Below are 21,146 nucleotides of genomic sequence, written 5' to 3'. Positions count from 1 at the left end.
TTAAAAAAAAATCTCAACTCAAACTAAGTAACTAACCTACCGAAGTTGGATTGGTTTGTCAAATTGAGTGTATTCTTTAATTTTTACTATTTATGACACTGTCATTGTCTCTTTCTTTACCATGGTTTTTTTTATCCTAATCATACACTATCCTCAGCATGTGTTGGGAATATATTCTGCAGTTCGGCTCCATTTTACAATTACTATAGTAATTTATTACCATGGTGTACACAGAGCTTGTCCTGGTGGGGGAACATATGTCATATACTGAGGACGTGCCAAATGTCACATAGCAGAAGGCTATAGTTGTTGATGGGTGCCATGTGCATTGATTCTCATATCAGTCATCACATTGCAGCATTAAGTTTTTTCACTTCCAGCAAATTTTCTGGTAAAATGATGTGCTAGGGAAAACTCAAATTTATATATACTTCTTCTGCCAATATTTGTTGGATTAGGTCGTTTGAGTGCTTTGTTTGGAGCCTTTCATTTTCTAATTTTTTGCAACTTATAAATACATAATATCGGTTTTAGTTATTATAACTAGGGAAGAGAGGCCTCTCTAAAATTTATAAATAAAAAACAAAAAAAATAGAAGTTAAATGTAAAAGTAATGGAAAGTTACCGTAGATTAATATAAAATTTCGAAAGTTTAAGAAATAATATAAGGATAAAATTAGCTAATAAAGTGTGAACACTAAATGGGAGTATTCTTTAATTATTAGTATAGATGTTATTCATTTTATTAAGAATTATATATTGCGGTTGCTTTGTTGGCATGAGATCTTTGGGGTTTCGACATTTTGTAAATTGTAATGCCCTCGTCCCTCTTGTAACTACGGTTGATAAACTTCTGAACAAGTATTTATAGGTGAAGTCTTGAATAACATATATAAAAGCTAAAATAAAATTAATTTTTCTCATTAAGTTAAAATTAACTCATGTACTAGTTAATTTGTAAATTAAAGTCTCTCATTTAGCTTATGTAAAACAAATAATTTTATCTTATAGAAAAAATTTAATTCATTTATTTTTATTTTCTTCTTTAATAAGAGTTTATTACGAGGTTTATTCAAACATCAATTATATCTTTATCAATTATCCATTCTATATACAAGTTGGCTACCACTGTCAAATTTATCAAAGCAACACAGGGAGACATTGTTTTCTCAAATTGGTTCATATACGTATGGTTTATTGTTGTATTGAAGAAACCAAAACTGGCGTTCAATGAAATGATTCAACCAACAATACTAAGATTCAAAGATGAAAATTAGTTTGTACTTTATGTATATCATTGTCGTTTTCTTAAGGTAATTTCTAGTTTTTTAACAGTCAAAGAAAACTGTCAATATCCTTTAACAGTCAAAGACTCCATTCTAGAAAAAATACTAAAAGACTGTCTTATTTTTTAAAATAAATTTAGACTTTAATAGACATATTAATTGTAATTGTAACAGTCAATTAGTAAGAAAATTATATTTTTATAACCTTTAAAATAATTATTATAAGTCAATTAATTTATTATATACGACAATTTTGATTAGAAAATAATAATATAAAAAAATCGTTATACCGATTAAAAAAATACTAAATTTTCTTTTGATCGATATAATTTTATCTCTAAAATAATTTACATTTCAACGTCTACATTAAATATTACTATCTTTCTCACTACACCAATTCTTTTAATTTCTTCCTATAAGAAAAATCTTTTAATTGCTTAAAAAAATAATTCTTTTTATATTAAATATTTTAAATTATTTTCTTTTCCAATATATAACCCACTTCAAAATTTACTTCCAAAATAATTCTTGCAGTAAACTTCTCCAAGATGCAGTGCAAAATTGAGGTTTAGGTGCTGGCGTGCTGCAAAATATATAATAAACATGTTCTTTGTTCACTAAAGTTATCTTGTGTTTTTTTTTTTTTTTTGGGGGGGGGGGTTTCAGGGAAGTAAGAATTAATACAATATCAGTGAGTGATGAAGGACTTGTAATCAGAAATCTTATGAGAAAAAGGAAAATCAATAAGCTCAAAAGGAATGAAAATGAATATCTCTCAAACTCCTGTAGTAGTTTTCTGTTTAGAACAGGAAAATCCCCTCGATCATCTCGTAGAGCCAACCACTTTCACATATAGCGTACATTAAACTAAGGAATATATATATATATATATATATGTAGTTTCACTACATATATAATACAAATAACCATTGCAAATATATGCTAAATAGTAAGCTAACAAAAGTTTCCAGTTATTCCAAGGAATAAGTGAATAACCAATCTCTCTTGAAGTTGTTGGATACAAAAGTCACAGCAAATTAAATTGATTATACAGTGGAGCAAATTTGTGTCCTTTGTAAGCTGCGTCATCCAAATAATTTGTATAAACATGATTAGTAAATATAAAGAGGATTGAATGGTTATAAAAAAAAAAGTTTCAGATTTTATTCTCTCCCCTAATAATTTTAACATTCTAACAGATTATAGCTAACTTTGCCGATAAAAAAACACATTCTACTTATTATATATATATATATATATATATATATATATATATATATATATATATATTGTATGTTACTAATTAGCGTACCTTCAAAACTTGAACCTTATCCTTATTTGAGAGTTTTAGTTGAACTTGATACGGGGGCAGCAAATCTATCAGAGAATCTACGACGCGAAGTAGGTTCGTCTTCCTCGTCGTCCATGCAACCCTCATCGAAGTTTTGAGCATAGCTTAAAGGGTCATACCCAAAACCACCAACGGGTTTGTAAGTGCTTGTTCTCCTTGTCCAAGGAAGCTTCAATTTGAGACACCCCCAACACGAAAGCAAGCTTGTTCTACGAGTTGATGAACTTTTCTCCATCACTTCCAGAGTGCTTCATGGAATGAAAGTACGAAAGATCAGTATCAAATGCTTTTACGATGCCTTTCTTATTCACTACTTTGCTGTCATGCCAGTGATTATAAGTGTGTGGCAGAGAATATTATAAGAGAAAATAGGCTATATATACTACTATACTAATAGGTATTGGTCAATTAGTTGATCTGAGTATTATAAATTTTTTATAATATATTTAATTATACGGATGAAAAAATATTTATATAAAATAATATTATATTATTATTATATCATAAATATTATATATATTATAATAAATTATTAATTTTTATAATAATCATGTTAGAAAAAATTTAAAAATACTATACTTAACTCACTCATTTAAATACATATTTTTTTTATTGGTTGAAATTTAATGAAAATAATAAATTTTGTGAACCATATATCTTATTGAATCTCTTTACTTCTTGATTTTTTTCAATAAATTTTAATTAATAAAAAAGTATGTTAGAGAATTTATTTTTAATAGGTTACAAGTAGTCTTTTTTTTTCACTGTCACTATATTACAAGTCATATTAATTAACAATAATTTTTAAATAATTGACAATGTAAAATATACACTAATATGTACTATGTAGCAATTAAACTCAATTTACAAAATCCTATGGTCAAGAAGTTAACGCCTTTGGGGTTGAAATGAAAGTGGAAGAATATAAAAATTTGTCGTTTTGAATTGATTAGTTGTATGTAAAGAGAATCTAATGGTACAGTAAGGTTGTCATTCAGATAGTAAAACAAGGTGGTGCCAGGACAATTTTTGGTCATGAATCAGGAAGTGAAAAACATAGTCGATCCGAAGCAGATAATTTTCCACATTCAATCATAGGTTAATAATAGAGGACTGAGGATAGTAAATAATTCCTAAAAAGGATGCATGCAATGCAATGCAACTAGGTATCCTACATGGATAGTTGTTACATTAAGGTGTGATGATTATTAAAATTAAAAGGTTCAATCCAGCGTGGGCAAAGATCTAGAGTAGGTTTGGGTAGAGAATATTTGCAGGAGACACAACTTGTCCCTTAATCCTAGTGGGCATACAGAATTGTGACGTTTACGAAATTATCTTGTTCATATGAATATGAATGTCATTTCCTTTTTTCGGTTCTGTGGGATAGTGAACGATTCATTAGTCCCACCATTTCAATATGTGGCCCAGCTATCCTGGACGGTAAGTTGGGACTGTTTCTACTATTCAAAGATTCAGGCCAAATATTTAACAAAGAATAAGAAAATAAGAATTTAGATTATCTAAAGGGTATGATACGAGCATCAAATGGTAAAGTATGAGGTTCAAAACTATTTGTTATCTCAAATAGGTCAATTTTACCTCAATCAAATCATATTGAGCTCCAGGTGTTTATTTGTATAGAACTAGGCAGTTAAGTTTTCATTTAACAAATTTATTTTTCCTTCTGGACAACTAAGTTTAGATTGATTGAAAGGGATATATATTAAAGTGGATATATTTGAAATTTTAGGTCAACTGAACAAATTAAATTATACAAATAAATGATAATAAATTTTAAAATGATTTTAGAGTTTATCCTATCAAGTATTATTGGACCAATCAAACATTTATTATTATCAAATTACCTTTAAATGTCTAATCTTGCAAGGTTCACAATTAAGATGTTAAATCTTGAGCGTGAAGATTATTAAGTTAAACCTAAACTCAAATTGTAAAACCATGCAAATTGTTGTTGGCATGAAATGGAATTATACTCAGCAAGTCGTTGTTAGCATTGTTTAAATTAAGGTTGTTGCCAAATACACCTTTATCTTTACTTTTACACCTCCTTTCACTTCTTTTTTCCAAGTATATTTTTTTTCTTTTAATGAAGATCACTACACTCCCTCTATTCTGCAACACAAGATAAAACTTAAACCCCCATCTCTTATAATTACCTAAATCCAAAGGAAGCACCCAAATCAAACTAACCTTACGACATATTGGTTCGCACAATTTTAGTTTCAATTTATCGTTTGGTTTGCGCAGCACCCAAGCCCTAGAACGTGTTGCTTCAATTTGATTTAAACTCAGGTATCAAACTCTAATTGCAGTGATTGATGTTATCCGAATTGATTGATGGTTGCTTCAAAAAATAATTTGATGAATTCTACAAAATAAAGGAATTCCTTATCCTGCTTTGGTCTATTTTAGTAGGCCTGCAAATTTGGGATTTGTGTTGCCATGACTAGGTTCACTGCACGAACATTTTTGGGTTACTATGAGAGAATTTGGGCAAGGGATTTCCCTATTCAGATTCCTTGATAAGGTTTTGGAGTTTTAGTGTTACTCATTTGCTTGAATGTGTTCATTTGCATGTTTTCTTTCGGTGATGATGACAAAAAGATAATATGGAACGAAAGAAAGAATAAAGGGGATAAAGAAGGGGGTGCACTAACTTCTAGAAAAAATTTTAAAAAATAGTTGGAAAAATAATGAGTGTAAGGAGGTGTACAAGTAAAGATGGGAGGTGTGTTTAATAAAAGCCTAAACTAATATGGAATGACTTAGATCGTAATGTATTGTTTCATTCTGTACAAGTATCAAGTGTTGCTTCTCCAAAATAAAGTTTGCATGCAAAATTTTACTCATACTTTTGAATGGTAATCAAATATGATTTCAAACTGATTTTCCTATGTTTGGGCCCTTCCACCTTACATCCAAACATACCCCCAGTCTTTTTCACGTTATCATAAAAACGCTTGACTTAAATTTCACCATCTGTTCTCCCTCAAAATGAAAAATCTATAATGTAGACCAAGTGGCTTGTGGACACTAAAATAGGGGGACAACAAAATTTAAGTGCATAAATGGGAAGAGCCATTTAGTAGTGCAATGTAAAAATGCATTGCATCCAACATATAGATTGCTTTATAGAAATATCACACAAATGATTTTATTGAAATTTTGGTTTTTGACAAAACCGAATAGGGATCAACCAACCCATGTAGCCAAGTAATCAACACATCCTAACGGGATAAGAATTGGCTGTTGTAGTTGATGTTTTCGTCTACATCTTGACTTTTCATTTTTTCAACCAAACTTTTCTTTACAAGTCCTTTGGACTACAATTCACTCCACAACTTCGAAGCCTCCTCAGGTAATCCTTCACAAGTAATGCCTTTTACAAGAATATTATAGGTAGCCTCAGTAGGTTTACATCCGTTTTCTACCATATAAGCAAGAAAATCAATGGCCCGACTGGTTTGCTGAGTTTTACATAGTCCCATAATTATTGAGTCTAATACCTAACCCTTCCAAGAAACGGAAATTTTGTATTGCTTCATGAACCTTTCCTTTACGACTTAGGCCCCCTTCTACTGAAGTGAAAGTAATTAGATTAGGCTTCAGAGCCTTGCTGCACATCAATGATTACACTGTAAGTAATTATATCAAGTTCAAGACCTTTTCTGCACATCTCTTCAAAGAGTACCACAACATGCACTGTTTTTCCAACCTTCAAAAGCCCATCAATCACTATATAAGTAATTAGAAGAGGAGAGCACCCATTCAAACTTAATTGGTTTAGTATCTCAATTGCATCATCCACCTTCCCATCTTTGCATAATGCAGTTAGCAAAATATTATAAGGTCACTATATCTAGGTAACAACCCCTGGATACCATTATTCTCGAGTACTCAATAGTTCTATCAGCACTTTTTTCATTACAAAACCCTTCAATCAATGGATTGTAACTTCTGAAATTAGGAGTACAACCATGCTTTGGCATCATCTCCAAGACATTAAGGGCTTTACCTAGTAAGCCTTTCAGGCACAAGAAATTGATCAAGGTATTGAAAGTAACAACATTGGGGGAAAACCCGTTACGAAGCATGCTAGCCAATAGTTTCATAGCATCCATCCATTTTCCACCACTACACAAGCTATGCAAGATAATAGTATAGGAAATCACATCGAGCTGAATACTATAGGATGGCAAATTCTTTAAAAATCTAATTGCTTCATCCAACCTACCTTCATTGCAAATCCCCTTTATAAGAACATTATATGTAACCACATTAGGTTTGCATCCTTTGCTCATCATCTCAATCAGCAGCTTCATTGCCTGACCAACTCCACTTTCTTTACAAGCTGCATCAATCAATTCAGTGCATGTAACTACATCTGGGTAACACTTACTTTGCAACTGTCTGTCAAGTACTACCACCCCTTGCTTCAATTTCGATTCCCCCTTGCCCAAGTCTCACACTGCTCTCAATCCTTCATTAGACATCTACGACGGAGGAATCTGTGGGAACGGTGTGCAGTGTAGAGTAGTAAGGTTGTATTGTGTTGTGTTCTGTATATAAAGGGAAGGAGAGAAGAGCGGGAAGCGTATTTGATTAATTACTTGATCAACGCACGCGATCAACGTATGGACCCATTAACGAAACTTTTTTTTTTTTTAAAAAAAAAACATTGATGAACTTAAATACGTACTTTAAATTTTTCATACAAATACTGTAAAAAAAATCATATCAATAATATAGTTACCCCAACAAATACATATTTTAAGTTTAATTTAAGTTAAATTATCTACAATTTTCTGAACTATTTGATAATTTTTTATTTAAGCTCTTGAACTATTTTTTTTAATTAAGTTCCTGAAAATTTAAAAAATAAATATAAATTCAGGGATCCAACTGAAAAAAATAATAATTCAGAAACCTGCAAATCAATTTAACCTTTAGTTATTATATGGATCACATGATTTTTTCAATGATGTTTTGATATTATTTTTTACTCTATTCTATTATTTTGTATCGTCTCTATACAAAATTAGAATAATTGACTTATATAAAAATATTTTTAAGAGTTATTCTTCAACAAGAACATCTTTTTCTCTTGGACGTTTTTAGGGATTTTCTTAACAATTTATCTCTTTCAATTTATAGTTTTATCTTTATTTCTAAATTAAATTTTAATACTTTTTTTAAAAAATATCAATATTTAAAAATAACCTTGAATTATAATATAAATTGCTCATCATTAACCACAAATATAATGTACATGATCAAAAATATTTATTTATTAAAAAATTTGATTATAATATAATTTATTTATTTTAAAACATATTGTTATACTTTTTAGTTTATATGTATAAAAAAAGACAAGTATCATGTTCCTTGCATAAGTTAGAATACTAGTTTTGTACAAATATTTGATTTGTTCCATATTTTTGCCTCATTTTTGTTTATTTATCAAGTTATTCAACTGCTAAAATCATTCAAAACAAATAATATTTTATTTAACAAATTATTCAATTCATTAAAGTTATTAAATTACATAATAAAAAAACATTACACACAAATGGAAAGATAAATTAACTAGGCAACGGAAACTAGTTTTAGTTGTGTATTTGGTCCATGTACAAAACAAAGACTTGTCTTCATTCTGTAGTCATACACAATGAAAACTAATTTCTATCGAGGTTATTTTGTAAAAGAATAATTAGAAGAAGAAAAAAAAGGCTGGAAAGGCAGAGATCAATCATGAAATTATCAAATGATTGACCCAAAGAAAAACGCATAAATTTGTTTGCCAAAATCTCACACAACAACTAATGTCCATATAATTCCTACACTTTCATAATTTAAAGTTTTAAGACAATCGATGATATAAAACAAAATTCATCATAATTACAGAATTCCAGCACAAAAATATAGTTTGGCTTCAGAAGACGATCAATTGAATATTTATATTCTAGACCAACAAGTGAAACACAAACTATAATCTATAATAGGGGGGGATTACAAAATTGAAACGTAAAAACGAAAATCTGTAAACTAGACCAAGTGATCGGTGGTAACTAAAATAGGGGACAACAAAATCTAAGTTCATAAATAGAAAGAGCCATTTAGTAGTGCAATGTAAAAATGCATTGTATACTACATCTCAATTGGTTTATAGAACTATCACAAAAATGGTCTTATTGATTTGAAATTTTGGTTCTTGATAGAACTGAAAAGGGATCAACGAGACCATGTAGCTGAACCCAACTTAATGGGATAAGATTTGGCTATTGTTATTGATGTTTTATTCTACGTCTTGACTTACTTTTACAATCAAACTTTTCTTCACAAGTCCTCTGGAGTACAATTCATTTGACAACTTCGAAGCTTCCTCAGCTAATCCTTCATAAGTAATGCCTTTTATGAGAGTAGTATAGGAAGCCTCAGTAGGTTTACATCCGTTTGCCACCATATCAACCAGAAAATCTATGGCAAGACTGGTTTGCTGAGCTTTACATAGTCCCATCATTATTGAGTTATAAATGAATGCATTGGGTTTAATACCAAACCCTTTCAAGTAATGGAAAAATTTGATTGCTTCATGAACCTTTCCTTCACGACTTAGGCCCCCCACTACTGAAGTGCAAGTAATTAGATCAGGCTTAAGACCCTTATAACACATCTCTTCCAAGAGCTCTACAGCCAGTTCGGCTTTTCCCACCTTTAAAAGCCCATTAATTATTATATTGTAAGTAATTATATCTGCTTCAAGACCTTTTCTGCACATCTCTTCAAAAAGTTCAACAGCACACTCTGTTTTTCCAACCTTCAAAAGCCCATCAATCACTGTATTATAACTAATTAGAGAAGGAGAGCAACCCTTGGAACTTAGCTGGCTCAGTATCACAACTGCATCATCCACCTTCCCATCTTTGCATAATGCAGTTAGCAAAATATTATAGGTCACTATATCTGGGTAACAACCCCTAGATACCATTATTTCCAAGTGCTCAATTGCTCTATCAATACCTTTTCTGTTACAAAACCCTTGAATCAATGGATTGAAACTTCTGGAATTAGGAGTATGACCATGCTTTGGCATCATCTCCAAGACATTAAGGGCTTTACCTAGTAAGCCTTTCTGGCACAAGAAATTGATCAAGATATTGAAAGTAACAACACTCGGGAAACACCCCTTACGAAGCATGGTAGCCAATAGTTTCATAGCATCCATCCATCTGCCACCACTACACAAGCTACGCAAGATCATATTGTGAGAAATCACATCAGACTGACAACCATAGGATGGCAATTTCTTTAAAAATATAATTGCTTCATCCAACCTACCTTCTTTGCAAAACCCTTTTATAAGAACATTATATGTAACCACATCAGGTTTGCATCCTTTTCCCCTCATCTCATTGAACAGCTTCATTGCCTGACCAACTCCACTTTCTTTACAAGTTGCATCAATCAATACAGTGCATGTAACTACATCTGGGTAACACTTGCTTTGCAGCTGCCTGTCAAGTACTTGCATGGCTTGCTTCAATTTCCCTCTATCACACAAACTACACAAAACTGCATCATATGTAGCAGCATTTGGAGCAACACTCGTGTGATCTAAAACCCGCAAGGCTTCCTCTATCTCCCCTGATTTGCAATAAGCATTAATCAAAACATTGTAACTGTTTGCATCAATAACAGCTCCAGACTCCTCCAGAATTCCCATGATTCGAGTTGCATTCTTAGTCCTACCAATCTTGCAAAACTCACGGATTAAAGCAGTGCAAGCAACAACATCAGGGATTTTTCCTTTGTTAGTCATATACTCAAGAAACCTAGAACCTTCCTCCAATTCCCCATTTCTAATCAACCTGCAGAGATGATGAATCTCAGACTCCTCAAAATTCAAGGATGTATTGACCCCATTTAAAGCACCTTTAGAGAATCTTTCAGAATGTTGCAGATTACCTTTCAAACCAGAATTTTCATATTTCGAAACAGCAAACACACAATTGCCCAAATGCTTTCTAGACCAAGTGCCCTTAGGTTTTCTAAAGTCAATAACCCCACCAGACAGACCAAATACGTGAGATTTGCAGGCCATATATATTATATACTCTCACCAAATTGAATGCAGAATCAGTGTTACAACTTTCTCAGTGGAAGTGTTTAAATGACCAAGTCCATTGCTTCACCATCTTTCAACACTTGCTACACAAACTCTCATGCCACCAAATCCATTTTCACCAACTCCCATAACCTGAGACCAAAATCACGCATTTCATAAGTGCACAAGTTAATATACTTAAAAAGGTTAAGTATGCTATAAAAATGAGGCAAGCCAACAGTGAAACCTGCAGTAACTGCCTTAATGATAGTCAAAATCTAAGCATCCACGACAACAACACAACACCAAGGGCAAACTTTCACATAGTTACTTCACTAGTCATTCATCAAATCTGAACCTATAACAGTAAACAATCCAACAAACCAAGTAAAATTAAAACACACAAAGTTACACAGAAATCCTAACTCATGGTTTTCTAGAGGAAAACCTCAAAGTTTCTGAAACAGAAATTCAGACTAATCCTTGCTTGTATTCCCCCACGGTATCACACTGATGCTAGAAGAATCCCTAAACCTTTTCTAAACGGGATAATGATAAGGAGGGAAAAAGCGGAGAGAGCGAGGGTTTTACTTACCCGGTGGGTGAAGAGGTTGCTCTACGACAGAGGTAACTGTGGCAACGCTGTGCAGTGTTGAGCGGCAAACTGCGAAGGTGTGTGTACTAGGTTGTGCGTCAGCTTAGGGAGACAGCAGAGGGTTCAATGTTCATATATAGCGCCAAGCCTAAGTGGAATCGGTTTCCGCAGTAGTGCATCTGTGTAAATATCATTGTCTTGTTGCTGGAATTTTCATTTTCATATCACATATTTCTCATAATATTATTTTTTTATCTTTTGATTCTGCTGATAAACTTTTAAAAGATAAAAATATAAAATTTAATTTAATTCTAAAAATAGAAAAAGTATCAGATGTTAATAAATTATTATTATTATGTGTTAATAAATTATTATTATTATTTAATATTTATGAAATATATTTTTAAATTGTCTTTTAATATATATATTATTATTATTTTGATTTTCTCGTCAAACCTTAATTTTTATTGGTAAAAAACTTTTATCATATAATTAAAGAAAGTCTCAGAAAATTTAAACTAGATAGAACTAAATTGAAATTATAAGTCTTTTTCCTTAATCAATATATATATATATATATATATATATATATATATATATATATATATATATATATATATATCTCAAATATGAAAGAATCTCATTGATAAACCTTATGTGTTTCCATTTGAAACAAAAGTTATTATACATAATATGAATGAAATGAAAAACAGTTACTAATAAATAAAGAATCCAAATAAATTTAAATAAAAAATACAATAATGTTTAAACTAATATAGAGGTTAACTAAAAAAAACTAATACAAAAGTTTATTACTTGCGAAAAGTAGAGTTGTATCTCTCCCTGATTTAGAGGATTTAGCGACCTTACATTCCATTTGACATATTATAGAAGAGCACATAATAAAGATTAATAATTAACTTGAAGAAACAAAATTTCAAGAATTAAAAGACTTTTATTTTTTTTAAATAATAACTCAATTGATTAAATTTTGTGAGACTTTTTTTAAAAAATTCCACTTTAGTTTTATCTAGTTTAAATTTTGTGATACTTTTTTAAAAAAATATAGTTGATTAATTTTTTTTTTCTGAAATAAATAAATTTGGTCTCGCAGCCGATTGTGTTTTTTTTACTCAAAAATCTCGACATATTATTTTCAATCTAAATATAAGATTACTTTAGTTAAAATTGGGATATAGAATAATTTTAAAGATTAAAAATGAGAAATTTAGTAGAAATTTGATAAAATTATAAGATATAAGATAATATTTTTTAAAATTGTAAAGATTAAGGTTTGATAAGAAAATCAAAATAATAAAAATATATATATGTTAAAAGGAAATTTAAAAAATATATTAGATAAGTACTAAACAAACATGAGCATTAAATTATAAACACATAATAATAATAATAATAATAATAATTAGTCACAATCTATTAGTAGCATTCAGGTATATTTGTTGCACTTTTATACTTTCGGGGACTAAATTTTGTATTGTTATCTTTCAGGAATGCATCTGTCACACCGGAGTGAAAAGATAAAAAGTTAAAAAAATATTATGACAAATATATCCATATGCTGACAATCCATATTGGTCATCATTTCAGTGATAAATTTGTTCTTCTGTGTTATGTAAACGACTTTATTAACGGTGACGAACGAAAATTAACGTCAGGATATATTTATCGTACTTTTTACACTTTCAGGAGATTAAATTTTATATTTTCATCTTTCAAAAGCGTATTTGTCAGTGAATTATACATTAAGGGACAAAAGTGACTATTTACCCAAATTTGTATTTCTACCTACTATCTTAAAAGGGTCGTGCTTATGACACCGATCAAGAATTAAAAAAAAAAATAGGAAAATCACAAGAGAATGTAATTTTTTTTTTATCAAAAACATAATTTTGTATATTTTAAGAAAAATATTCTTTTAATTTTTTAACTAACCTTCTAAGACATTTGTTAACATATGTTGTTTTAAAATAAAGATATTTAATTTTTTGTTTAGAAAATTTTATAATTTTGATTTAATCCTTAGCTTTTGCTATTTTTTTTTATTTCTTATATTTTAATTAATTAAATTATTTTTTATGATATTTTAAATAAATATGTTAGGCTTAAGGTTTAATTAGATAAAAATAAAATAAATAAAGCATAAAGAATTTGATAAATACTACAAATTTTCTAAAATAATCTGACTAAATATATTTATTTTAAAATGAAAAAACTGAAATTATAAATTAAATAAAATAAAAAGATTTTTTTTATTTTGAATGACCATTTTGATGAGAGGTATTTGTCAATTTTTGCTACTATTTTCAGCGAGTCATTCTTTTCAATTATGTTTTTATTTTATGAATTTATTTTAATATATAAATATATAATTTTAATCATTTTGGACTTTTATTTTTATATATAATTTAAATATATAAAAGTGTGTTAAAAATGAATATTTTATATTTTTATAGCTTTTCTTATAAATTATTATTTACTATGAATATTTTTTTAAAAATAATATATGCATTTAATAAACAAAAAGTAATGCTTTTAAAATCTTGTAGTTATGTCAATAATCAATTATGAATCTCAAAAAATTTCATTCACGAATGAGTTATCACTGTTCTTCTTCTTAAATATTATTTTATTTTACATGTGTTTTTTTACATCATTATACATGTGTTGTTTATATTTTTCATTTTATATGTGTTGTTTGAAATTTGAATGTGTATTTAAAACAAATTACTAATTGACTAAATTAAATATTATTTTGATATTTTTTTGTAACTTAATATATGTTTTCTTTTTTATAATATCAGTACCTTTCTTTGAATGACTTATTAAGGGCTTTAAATTCAAAAGGGTGATAAAAAGTATTTTTAAAACAAAAAAATAAACTATATTCAATATGGATTTTTTATTTAAGCATTGTTTTCTTTAAAAGCATTTGATAACATTTTAAATCTGTTATTGGTTATTATATTAAAGCTTGAATATTTTTTTCTATGTAAATTTAACGAATTTTGATTTTAGTCTTTATAAAAAAATTCTTTTGACTTTTATCTCTCAAAAAGTTAAGTTTTTATTTTTTTTATCCCTATTATTACATGACACTCGTTAACGGTCTATGGATTTAGAAGGACCAATGATCATCCTAATTAACACATGTTAGTAGTGTTTGTGGATTATGGTATAATATCTACATCTAATACCTTAAATTTAAAGATAAATTAAGATGAAGATTCATCACTTTAAATTAAAAAATTCAAAGATAAGAACCAAAAAAGAATTTTCTATAGTAAAACTTTAAAGTATCATTTCAAAATGTGTCATAAATTAATGATAAGTTTAACATTTTTCTTATTATAGACCTAAAGACTACCAAGGTCAATTATTAAAAGCCCAAACAGCTAAAAATATTAAAAGTAAAAAAAAAAAATGAAGGAAGTTACTATTGTCACTACAAAAAATGTTACTCTCACTACCCTTTCCATAAAAACACGATTCTATTGTAGATTTATATAACAAAATTATATTTTTGTTGTCCACATAAAAATGAAAAAAAAAATAAAAGTATAATTTCTTTATATAATGTATAACTTGATTGTATTTCATTGTTGACAAAGGGAATAAAAAAACAAAATAACAAAACACAATTTTGTTATACAGCGTGAATGCAGTCTCATCTTTGGGGGTGGTGCAAAGGACGTGGTTGCTTGCATCTCGATGGTGGGTACAATCTCTTCATTGGAGGTGGCACGGAGGACATGGCTACTTGTATCGGGGAAGGTAAAGGGGGAGAGGGAAGAGAGGGAGATAAACATACAGGGACATGAATGTCTTTTTATGATTTAAGTCCAATATAAATGATATTGTCTAACAAAAGCTCAAATATTAAATATGTTTAATCTATTTTTTTTCAAGTGAAGTTTCTTAGTTAGATCTCCTAAGACAACTTTTTAGTGAAAATGGTAATTCCTCTCGATAAATCTAAAAAAATCATAGTATATTAAAAATGAGAAAAACTGATAACATTCTCTTTGATACTTTTATACTAATATTTTTTTATATATTTGGTTAAAACTTTATAAAAATTACAAGTTTTGATCGATCATATTTTTAAATCAGGAGAATCCCTGTGTTTGGATGGGGAAATTTAACCAGGTAAAGTATTTCAACAGAGATGTTAAATTGCCTTCCAATAATCTAATATGTTTGGATGGAGTATTTTAAAAGTAATTAAAATGCTGTCATTTTTACAAAGTATTTTAATATACTAATTTGAGAGAATTTGAAATTCTCATTAAAAAGCAAAGAAATTAAAATTCCTCCCTGTATCCCTCTCTCAGCACACCACACACCACGAGCTCTCTCTCTCCCTCTCAACACACCATCACAAGCTCTCTCTCTTTCCCTCTCAACAGCGTCACAAGCTACCACTCCCTCTCCGTGACTTTTCTTCCTCTCGCTGGTAAGTTCCTCTCTCCCTCACTCATCTCTGTTTTTTTCTTTTCTTTTTTCAAGTTTATGTTTGTTTGATTTTGATTTCATTTTTGTAGTTATAAGGGTTGCTTGATTTTTTTTATTTGTTTCGTTTTCTATTTTATTTATTTTGTTTCCGTGATTTTGATATGTTGGTGGGTGTGAATTGAATGGATTTGGAGTTGAGATAGATTGTGACCACCATATGTTTGTGAATATGTATCAAAGAGAAATAGAGAAACAAATCTATTTGAATTTCTTGAACTGTATGATTTTCTGGGGGTTCAAGGGAATTGGTTCAAGGGATTACATGCTTACAAGTATGTTCATAGGGAAAGTTTTGATTGACAGAGATTAATTTGTGTCCTAGAACTGGCTAAGGTCACGGAAGCAACCAGGGCTTCATTAGTTTATCCTCTATCAAGTTGGTATGCAAATCCGCTGGCTTGTTTAACTGTGTCTGCGTAATAAGTTCATGAGTTTTTTCTGTTGAAGCAATGTCTGCATAATAGTATGATTGGTGTTGGTTGGGAGTTGATACATTTTAAGCATATAACATATATGAGGGGAAGATGATATGGAGGGATTTATCAGAGGTATGAGATAGTTTGTAAGCTGGTCACACTTGGAACAATTGCTTAGCCTAATACACCAAATTGAAGTGGTGGATCTAGAACCTAGGTTAAGGAAACAATTTATTTAAAAAACTGTGGATTTTGCCAAAAAAAAAACTGTGGAATGATATATATTTATTCTTTATGCTTTTGTAAGGGATTATTTACCCTCTTTACATTGTTTTTATTCTTCACTCTCGTGTATATCTCATCAAGGGTGCATTAACATGTAGAAAGTGTAACATTCCATTTTTTTCATAAATAAATTTAAAAAGCTTTTTAGTAAAAATAATAAAAAATAAATAGAGTAAATAATAGGTCATAAATGTCCCTAGCTATAAATAACAACATGCTAGGTTTTTCAGACTGACTCCTCAGCCTTCTCTATCTCTCATTTTCGTTTTTTCCCTTTCTTCTCTCAAAACCCTTTTTTTTTCCCGCAACCCACTAAACCTGTCTCAGAAAAATGACGATCTCGGAATCATTCACCGTTGGATCGTCGTGATATTTAAACACCAGGTTCACAACCCAATTCCGAGAATTCCCACCGTTGGGAATTTCAAAATCGTATCTGAGCTTATAGTAAAACCCTTCACATTGTAGTCTTTTAATTTCCCGCAAAAACCCAAAACTGTCTCGGTAAAACTACGATCCTGATTTCGATAACCGTTGGATTTTCATGAAATTTGGATATGTTGTTCGAAATTCAATTGCGGACACTTTCATCGTTGGGATTTGCGAGATAAACTTTTGGAGGGAGAAAAAGAAATTGCATGAAGACAGTACAAGTGGAGGTTTCACTCTCTTCTCCGTCTCTCTGACGTTTGGGAATTCTATCGGAGCAGTCAGAGGAATAACTGGAAGAATCTCAGGGAACCGCTAGAGATGCTGCTATCGCTAGCTGAAGACACGTGAGTCCGCTCAGAGGTAAGGGATGAGTTATTCACAATTAGAAATTAGTGAGAACATGTGTAGGAATCCTTAGAGATATCAATTGGAATGCGTTTTGGGGTGTTTTTGCAATTTTCATTTTATCCCTATAATTATTACAGTGAATTATATATGTTTGGCAGACTAATTGTTGTGGAATTGATATGCTATTGTGTTGAGCGTGAACCCTATAAATCGAGTATTTTTTTCTAATTAATATGAATTGATGAAATAAAGTAAGGAGAAATTTAGAGAGAGATATTGATTTTGTATTTTCTCTTTTTCTTTCTTTTTATGTTTTTATTTATAATTTAAAAAATTAATATCATAATTGAAATTGACCAAAGTGTTCATATAATTATTTAGAATTTGTGCATTAAAAGCTTACTTTGTAATTTGTGATTCAATATGATGTATGCTAGTTTATATATATAGAGGTAGTTATTTATATTAATAATTTATGTAAATAATATTGTAGAGTGTTATAGTATGATTCCAAAAAATTATTAAGCGTTGGAGTTTGAGAATATTATGGTTAAATTTGATGAACATGTGTATGTTGTACCTTATGAATATCATTAGGAATGTTATGAGATGGTTGATGTGGTGTTATGAGATGTTAAAGTGTGGACATGATATTCGAATTGAATAAGTGGATGTGTTTAACACTTGATGTTACATTAATTATATTGTGAGCTATGAATTATACAATAACCCGAACAATGTTTATGCGTAGTGTTAAAGAGAAAGTGTAGGTTCCTAGTTAGGAACCAGTGTTAAATTATAACGCAATTGTGTTAAACATGTTTGAAACATGAGTGTGAGGTCGTGATATTGTATCATTCATGAGCAATGCTTATAAATGAAATATGTGATAAATTGTGGAATAATATGTTGCCTTGAGATTATAATATTGTTATTGAGATTGAGTAAAAATGTAAAATAGAACAGGTGTTGAATTGTGAGATACGTGAAAGCATGTGATGGTGGATTGTGACATTATGAGATGTGAAATTGTGAATGAGTTTTGGTTGTTAATAAGTGTGTGATTAATTCTTGATGTGACATTATTTGTGTTGTAAGCTGTGAATTGTACAATAACCCGACCAGTGTTATTTTTGGGAAAAGTGTAAATGCGCAGTGTTAAAGAGAAAGTGTAGGTTTCCTATTTAGGAACCAGTGTTAAAGAGAAAGTGTAGGTTTCCTATTTAGGAACCAGTGTTAAATTGTAGCGCAATATGTTGTACGTGTTTAAAACACGAGTGTGAGGTCGTGTGTATTGTATAATTCACGAGCAGTGTCTGTGTGCTAAAATGATTTTAGGGGTTGGACCTGAATCAAGAGGGAGAGGCCCTGACGGACTCTTTGGAGTGTAGGCCTTGGGGGTCACCGGGTTTGAGTGCTCCTTTAAGCCTATGTTGATCCCATATGGTTGGAGCATTCTCGCAAAACATCGTGACCCTGACTGGTCTCCCTGTGATCTTACTTAGTGAGAGTGACCTGACAAACCCATTGTGTGGTGTGTCTTGTTATGTACTCCTAAGCGCCTCAGGGTAGTTTTTCACTGACATGGTACCACATTGCATATGGGCTCGAGTCTTAGCATAACTGTCTCATGCGCTTGCTAATTGTTTATTATGAAATTGATGTGTTATTATGTCTTGATCAGAGCGTGTGATTCTTGTGTAATATGATTGAGGATTGAAAAGTGTGATTGATGGATGAAAAGTGAACTTTGAATGACAAAGTGGTGGAATTACGTGAATTACGTGCAACTAAGTTTTATTTGGTTTATATGATATGTATATCTAGTTGTCTTGTTTCTCTATTAGTTAGGAATGTGATAACTCATTCCCCATGTGTTGTTTGTGTTTGGATCCTGTGATGATCTTGAACTTTGTGTTTGGGGGAGCAGATGACTAGGTGAATTGCTTTAAGGAACCTTGTGCTGAAGGATGTCGAGACACAACGCTCTGATAAGATGTGACAGTGAGACATAAGTTTTTATATTAATTGCATGATGTTAGTCTATTTTATTTTATTTCACTGATTTAACAAAATATTTTTGTAAATTTTGAAGGCCTTATTTTGAGCCGAATATATTTTAATAAGTTTTAATTGATAATAGTAAAGTGAATGTGAACCTTTTACCCGTGTGAATTTGGTTACCGATATTTTTATATATTTTGTTTATTTATATATATGTCGGGGTAGAGGGTGTCACAGAAAGTTCAACGTAGTTGCAGGACCTTCTTTTAAGTGTCAAAGATAAGGCTTTCCTGTGTTATTTGTAGGTAAAAAGGCAGAGTATCGAGACCAAAAAAATTAGGACTAAGTGATTGATAAAAAGGGTCTTACTTTTTTGTTGGGAAATTGTTTTCTAAAATAGAATGGGGAATTAGCAATAACAATTGTAGCATTGTGCAAAATTGGTAATTAACAATTTACATTATTTTCATTTTGTTAATTTCTTGAGTTGTGCACAAGAAGAAAATATTATTAATTTCTTGGTCTTAAATTCATAGTTTTCTTCCTCTGTGCGAATATTTAAAAGGGGTGCTGGTTTTGGTACATGGTAAGAGGTATCGTATATACTGATTTCGGGGGAGATATGATGTTAATTTTGTTAAAAGGCTAACGTGAAGCTTCAAGTGTATCCTTATTATGCCATTGAGAAACTGAATTACCGGTATGAACGTTCCAAGCTAAGGTTTTATTGGAGATATTCCTTATTGCTTAGGTTTGCATATCATATCCCAAAAATTAATAAATTTATGATTAAATAATATAAAAATATTAAAGTACAAAGAAATAGACATAATATTTATATATCATCTCTATATATTATCATTTTTCCATTTTTTTACAGCTATCTTTCAATATTTTTAATACTCATTGATATATTGAGAAATGTTTTAAAAAGTAAAATATTATTATATTTGGGTTAAATTCTTATTTCAAGAATATTACATTGGTTGTGTGAAAATGGATCACTGGACAAATCAATATTACAAAAGAAATGTTCATGGAAGTATGCTAATTGATAAGCAATAACCTGATGGCATTGATGGGATAGGTTGGTATTGCTTTTTCCTGGCAGCTATACCATGATGGCAATGATAAGCAATACACGTTGGAGGATTTATTGGTTGCTAAGGTAGCGGGTTAGGACTTAGGATGTAATACCTATGTAATCTCTCTTAGGATGCAATAAGGGCTTTTTAATAAGTGCCTTTTGTTTTAAGGTTATTGTTTAAGAAATAAAAAAAAAGATTTTATTAAAAATCATACAAGAGCACTTTTTAATCTTTATATTCGTGTATATATCCATTGCTCTACTAATACTAGGAACTAGGAACTACTTTGCAATATATTTTACCAAAAGATATTTATACTAAATACCAAAAGTATAACAAGAATCATATGCTGCATATATTTCTCCTACACTAATTAAAGATAATATAAGATAGAGTTTTATATATACAACCACACTATTAGTTAATAATAGAATATGAAATATAGTATAAGAAGATAATCTTATTAGTTGCTGCTTGTGTTGTTCATATGGTCATTGGTGTAGTGACATGGTATCATAATAACTATTTTGTTAAGGAACCAACCCGTAATTGGGAACTAGAACGTCACAACTTCCTTAATCGTCTTTATAGAGGAACAAATAAAGATTGCATTGAACAATTGAGGCTTAGTAAAAATGCATTTTTTAACCTTTATAAAATTTTACAAGAAAATGGTGGAT

General features: G+C 30.1%; 1 protein-coding gene, 1 long non-coding RNA gene and 1 pseudogene across 3 annotated transcripts; all 3 read right to left on the bottom strand.

Annotated features, from left to right (window-relative positions):
- Positions 1 to 2,008: 2,008 nt before the first annotated feature.
- Positions 2,009 to 2,975, bottom strand: LOC114371740. Its single transcript, XR_003658075.1, has 2 exons — positions 2,599 to 2,975; positions 2,009 to 2,366 (listed from the first exon to the last, which is right to left on the bottom strand). It is a non-coding gene; the product is annotated as an uncharacterized LOC114371740 (long non-coding RNA).
- A 2,913-nt stretch (positions 2,976 to 5,888) lies between these two features.
- On the bottom strand, positions 5,889 to 7,305 carry LOC114376489 (annotated as a pseudogene).
- Positions 7,306 to 8,586: 1,281 nt separating this feature from the next.
- LOC114395729 (pentatricopeptide repeat-containing protein At1g09900-like) lies at positions 8,587 to 11,534 on the bottom strand. Of its 2 annotated transcripts, XM_028357580.1 has the most exons (3): positions 11,361 to 11,534; positions 11,013 to 11,123; positions 8,587 to 10,918 (listed from the first exon to the last, which is right to left on the bottom strand). In XM_028357580.1, the coding sequence occupies exon 3, from the start codon at positions 10,760 to 10,762 to the stop codon at positions 8,957 to 8,959; it is 1,806 nt and encodes a 601-aa protein (XP_028213381.1). In that variant the 5' UTR covers positions 10,763 to 10,918; positions 11,013 to 11,123; positions 11,361 to 11,534; the 3' UTR covers positions 8,587 to 8,956. The 2 variants fall into 2 exon arrangements, with proteins under 2 accessions (XP_028213381.1, XP_028213373.1); XM_028357572.1 differs by lacking the exon at positions 11,013 to 11,123.
- Between the last annotated feature and the right edge of the window lie 9,612 nt (positions 11,535 to 21,146).

Source organism: Glycine soja, chromosome 2 (genome assembly GCF_004193775.1).
Source record: "Glycine soja cultivar W05 chromosome 2, ASM419377v2, whole genome shotgun sequence".
Taxonomy (NCBI): Eukaryota; Viridiplantae; Streptophyta; class Magnoliopsida; order Fabales; family Fabaceae; genus Glycine; species Glycine soja.
Note: the sequence above shows the minus strand (reverse complement) of the source record. Positions and strands in the feature narration are given on the sequence as shown.

What these genes read in the sequence shown, in the direction of transcription:
- LOC114395729 (XM_028357580.1), bottom strand. Translation starts at nt 10,762, where the DNA reads ATGGCCTGCAAATCTCACGTATTTGGTCTGTCTGGTGGGGTTATTGAC.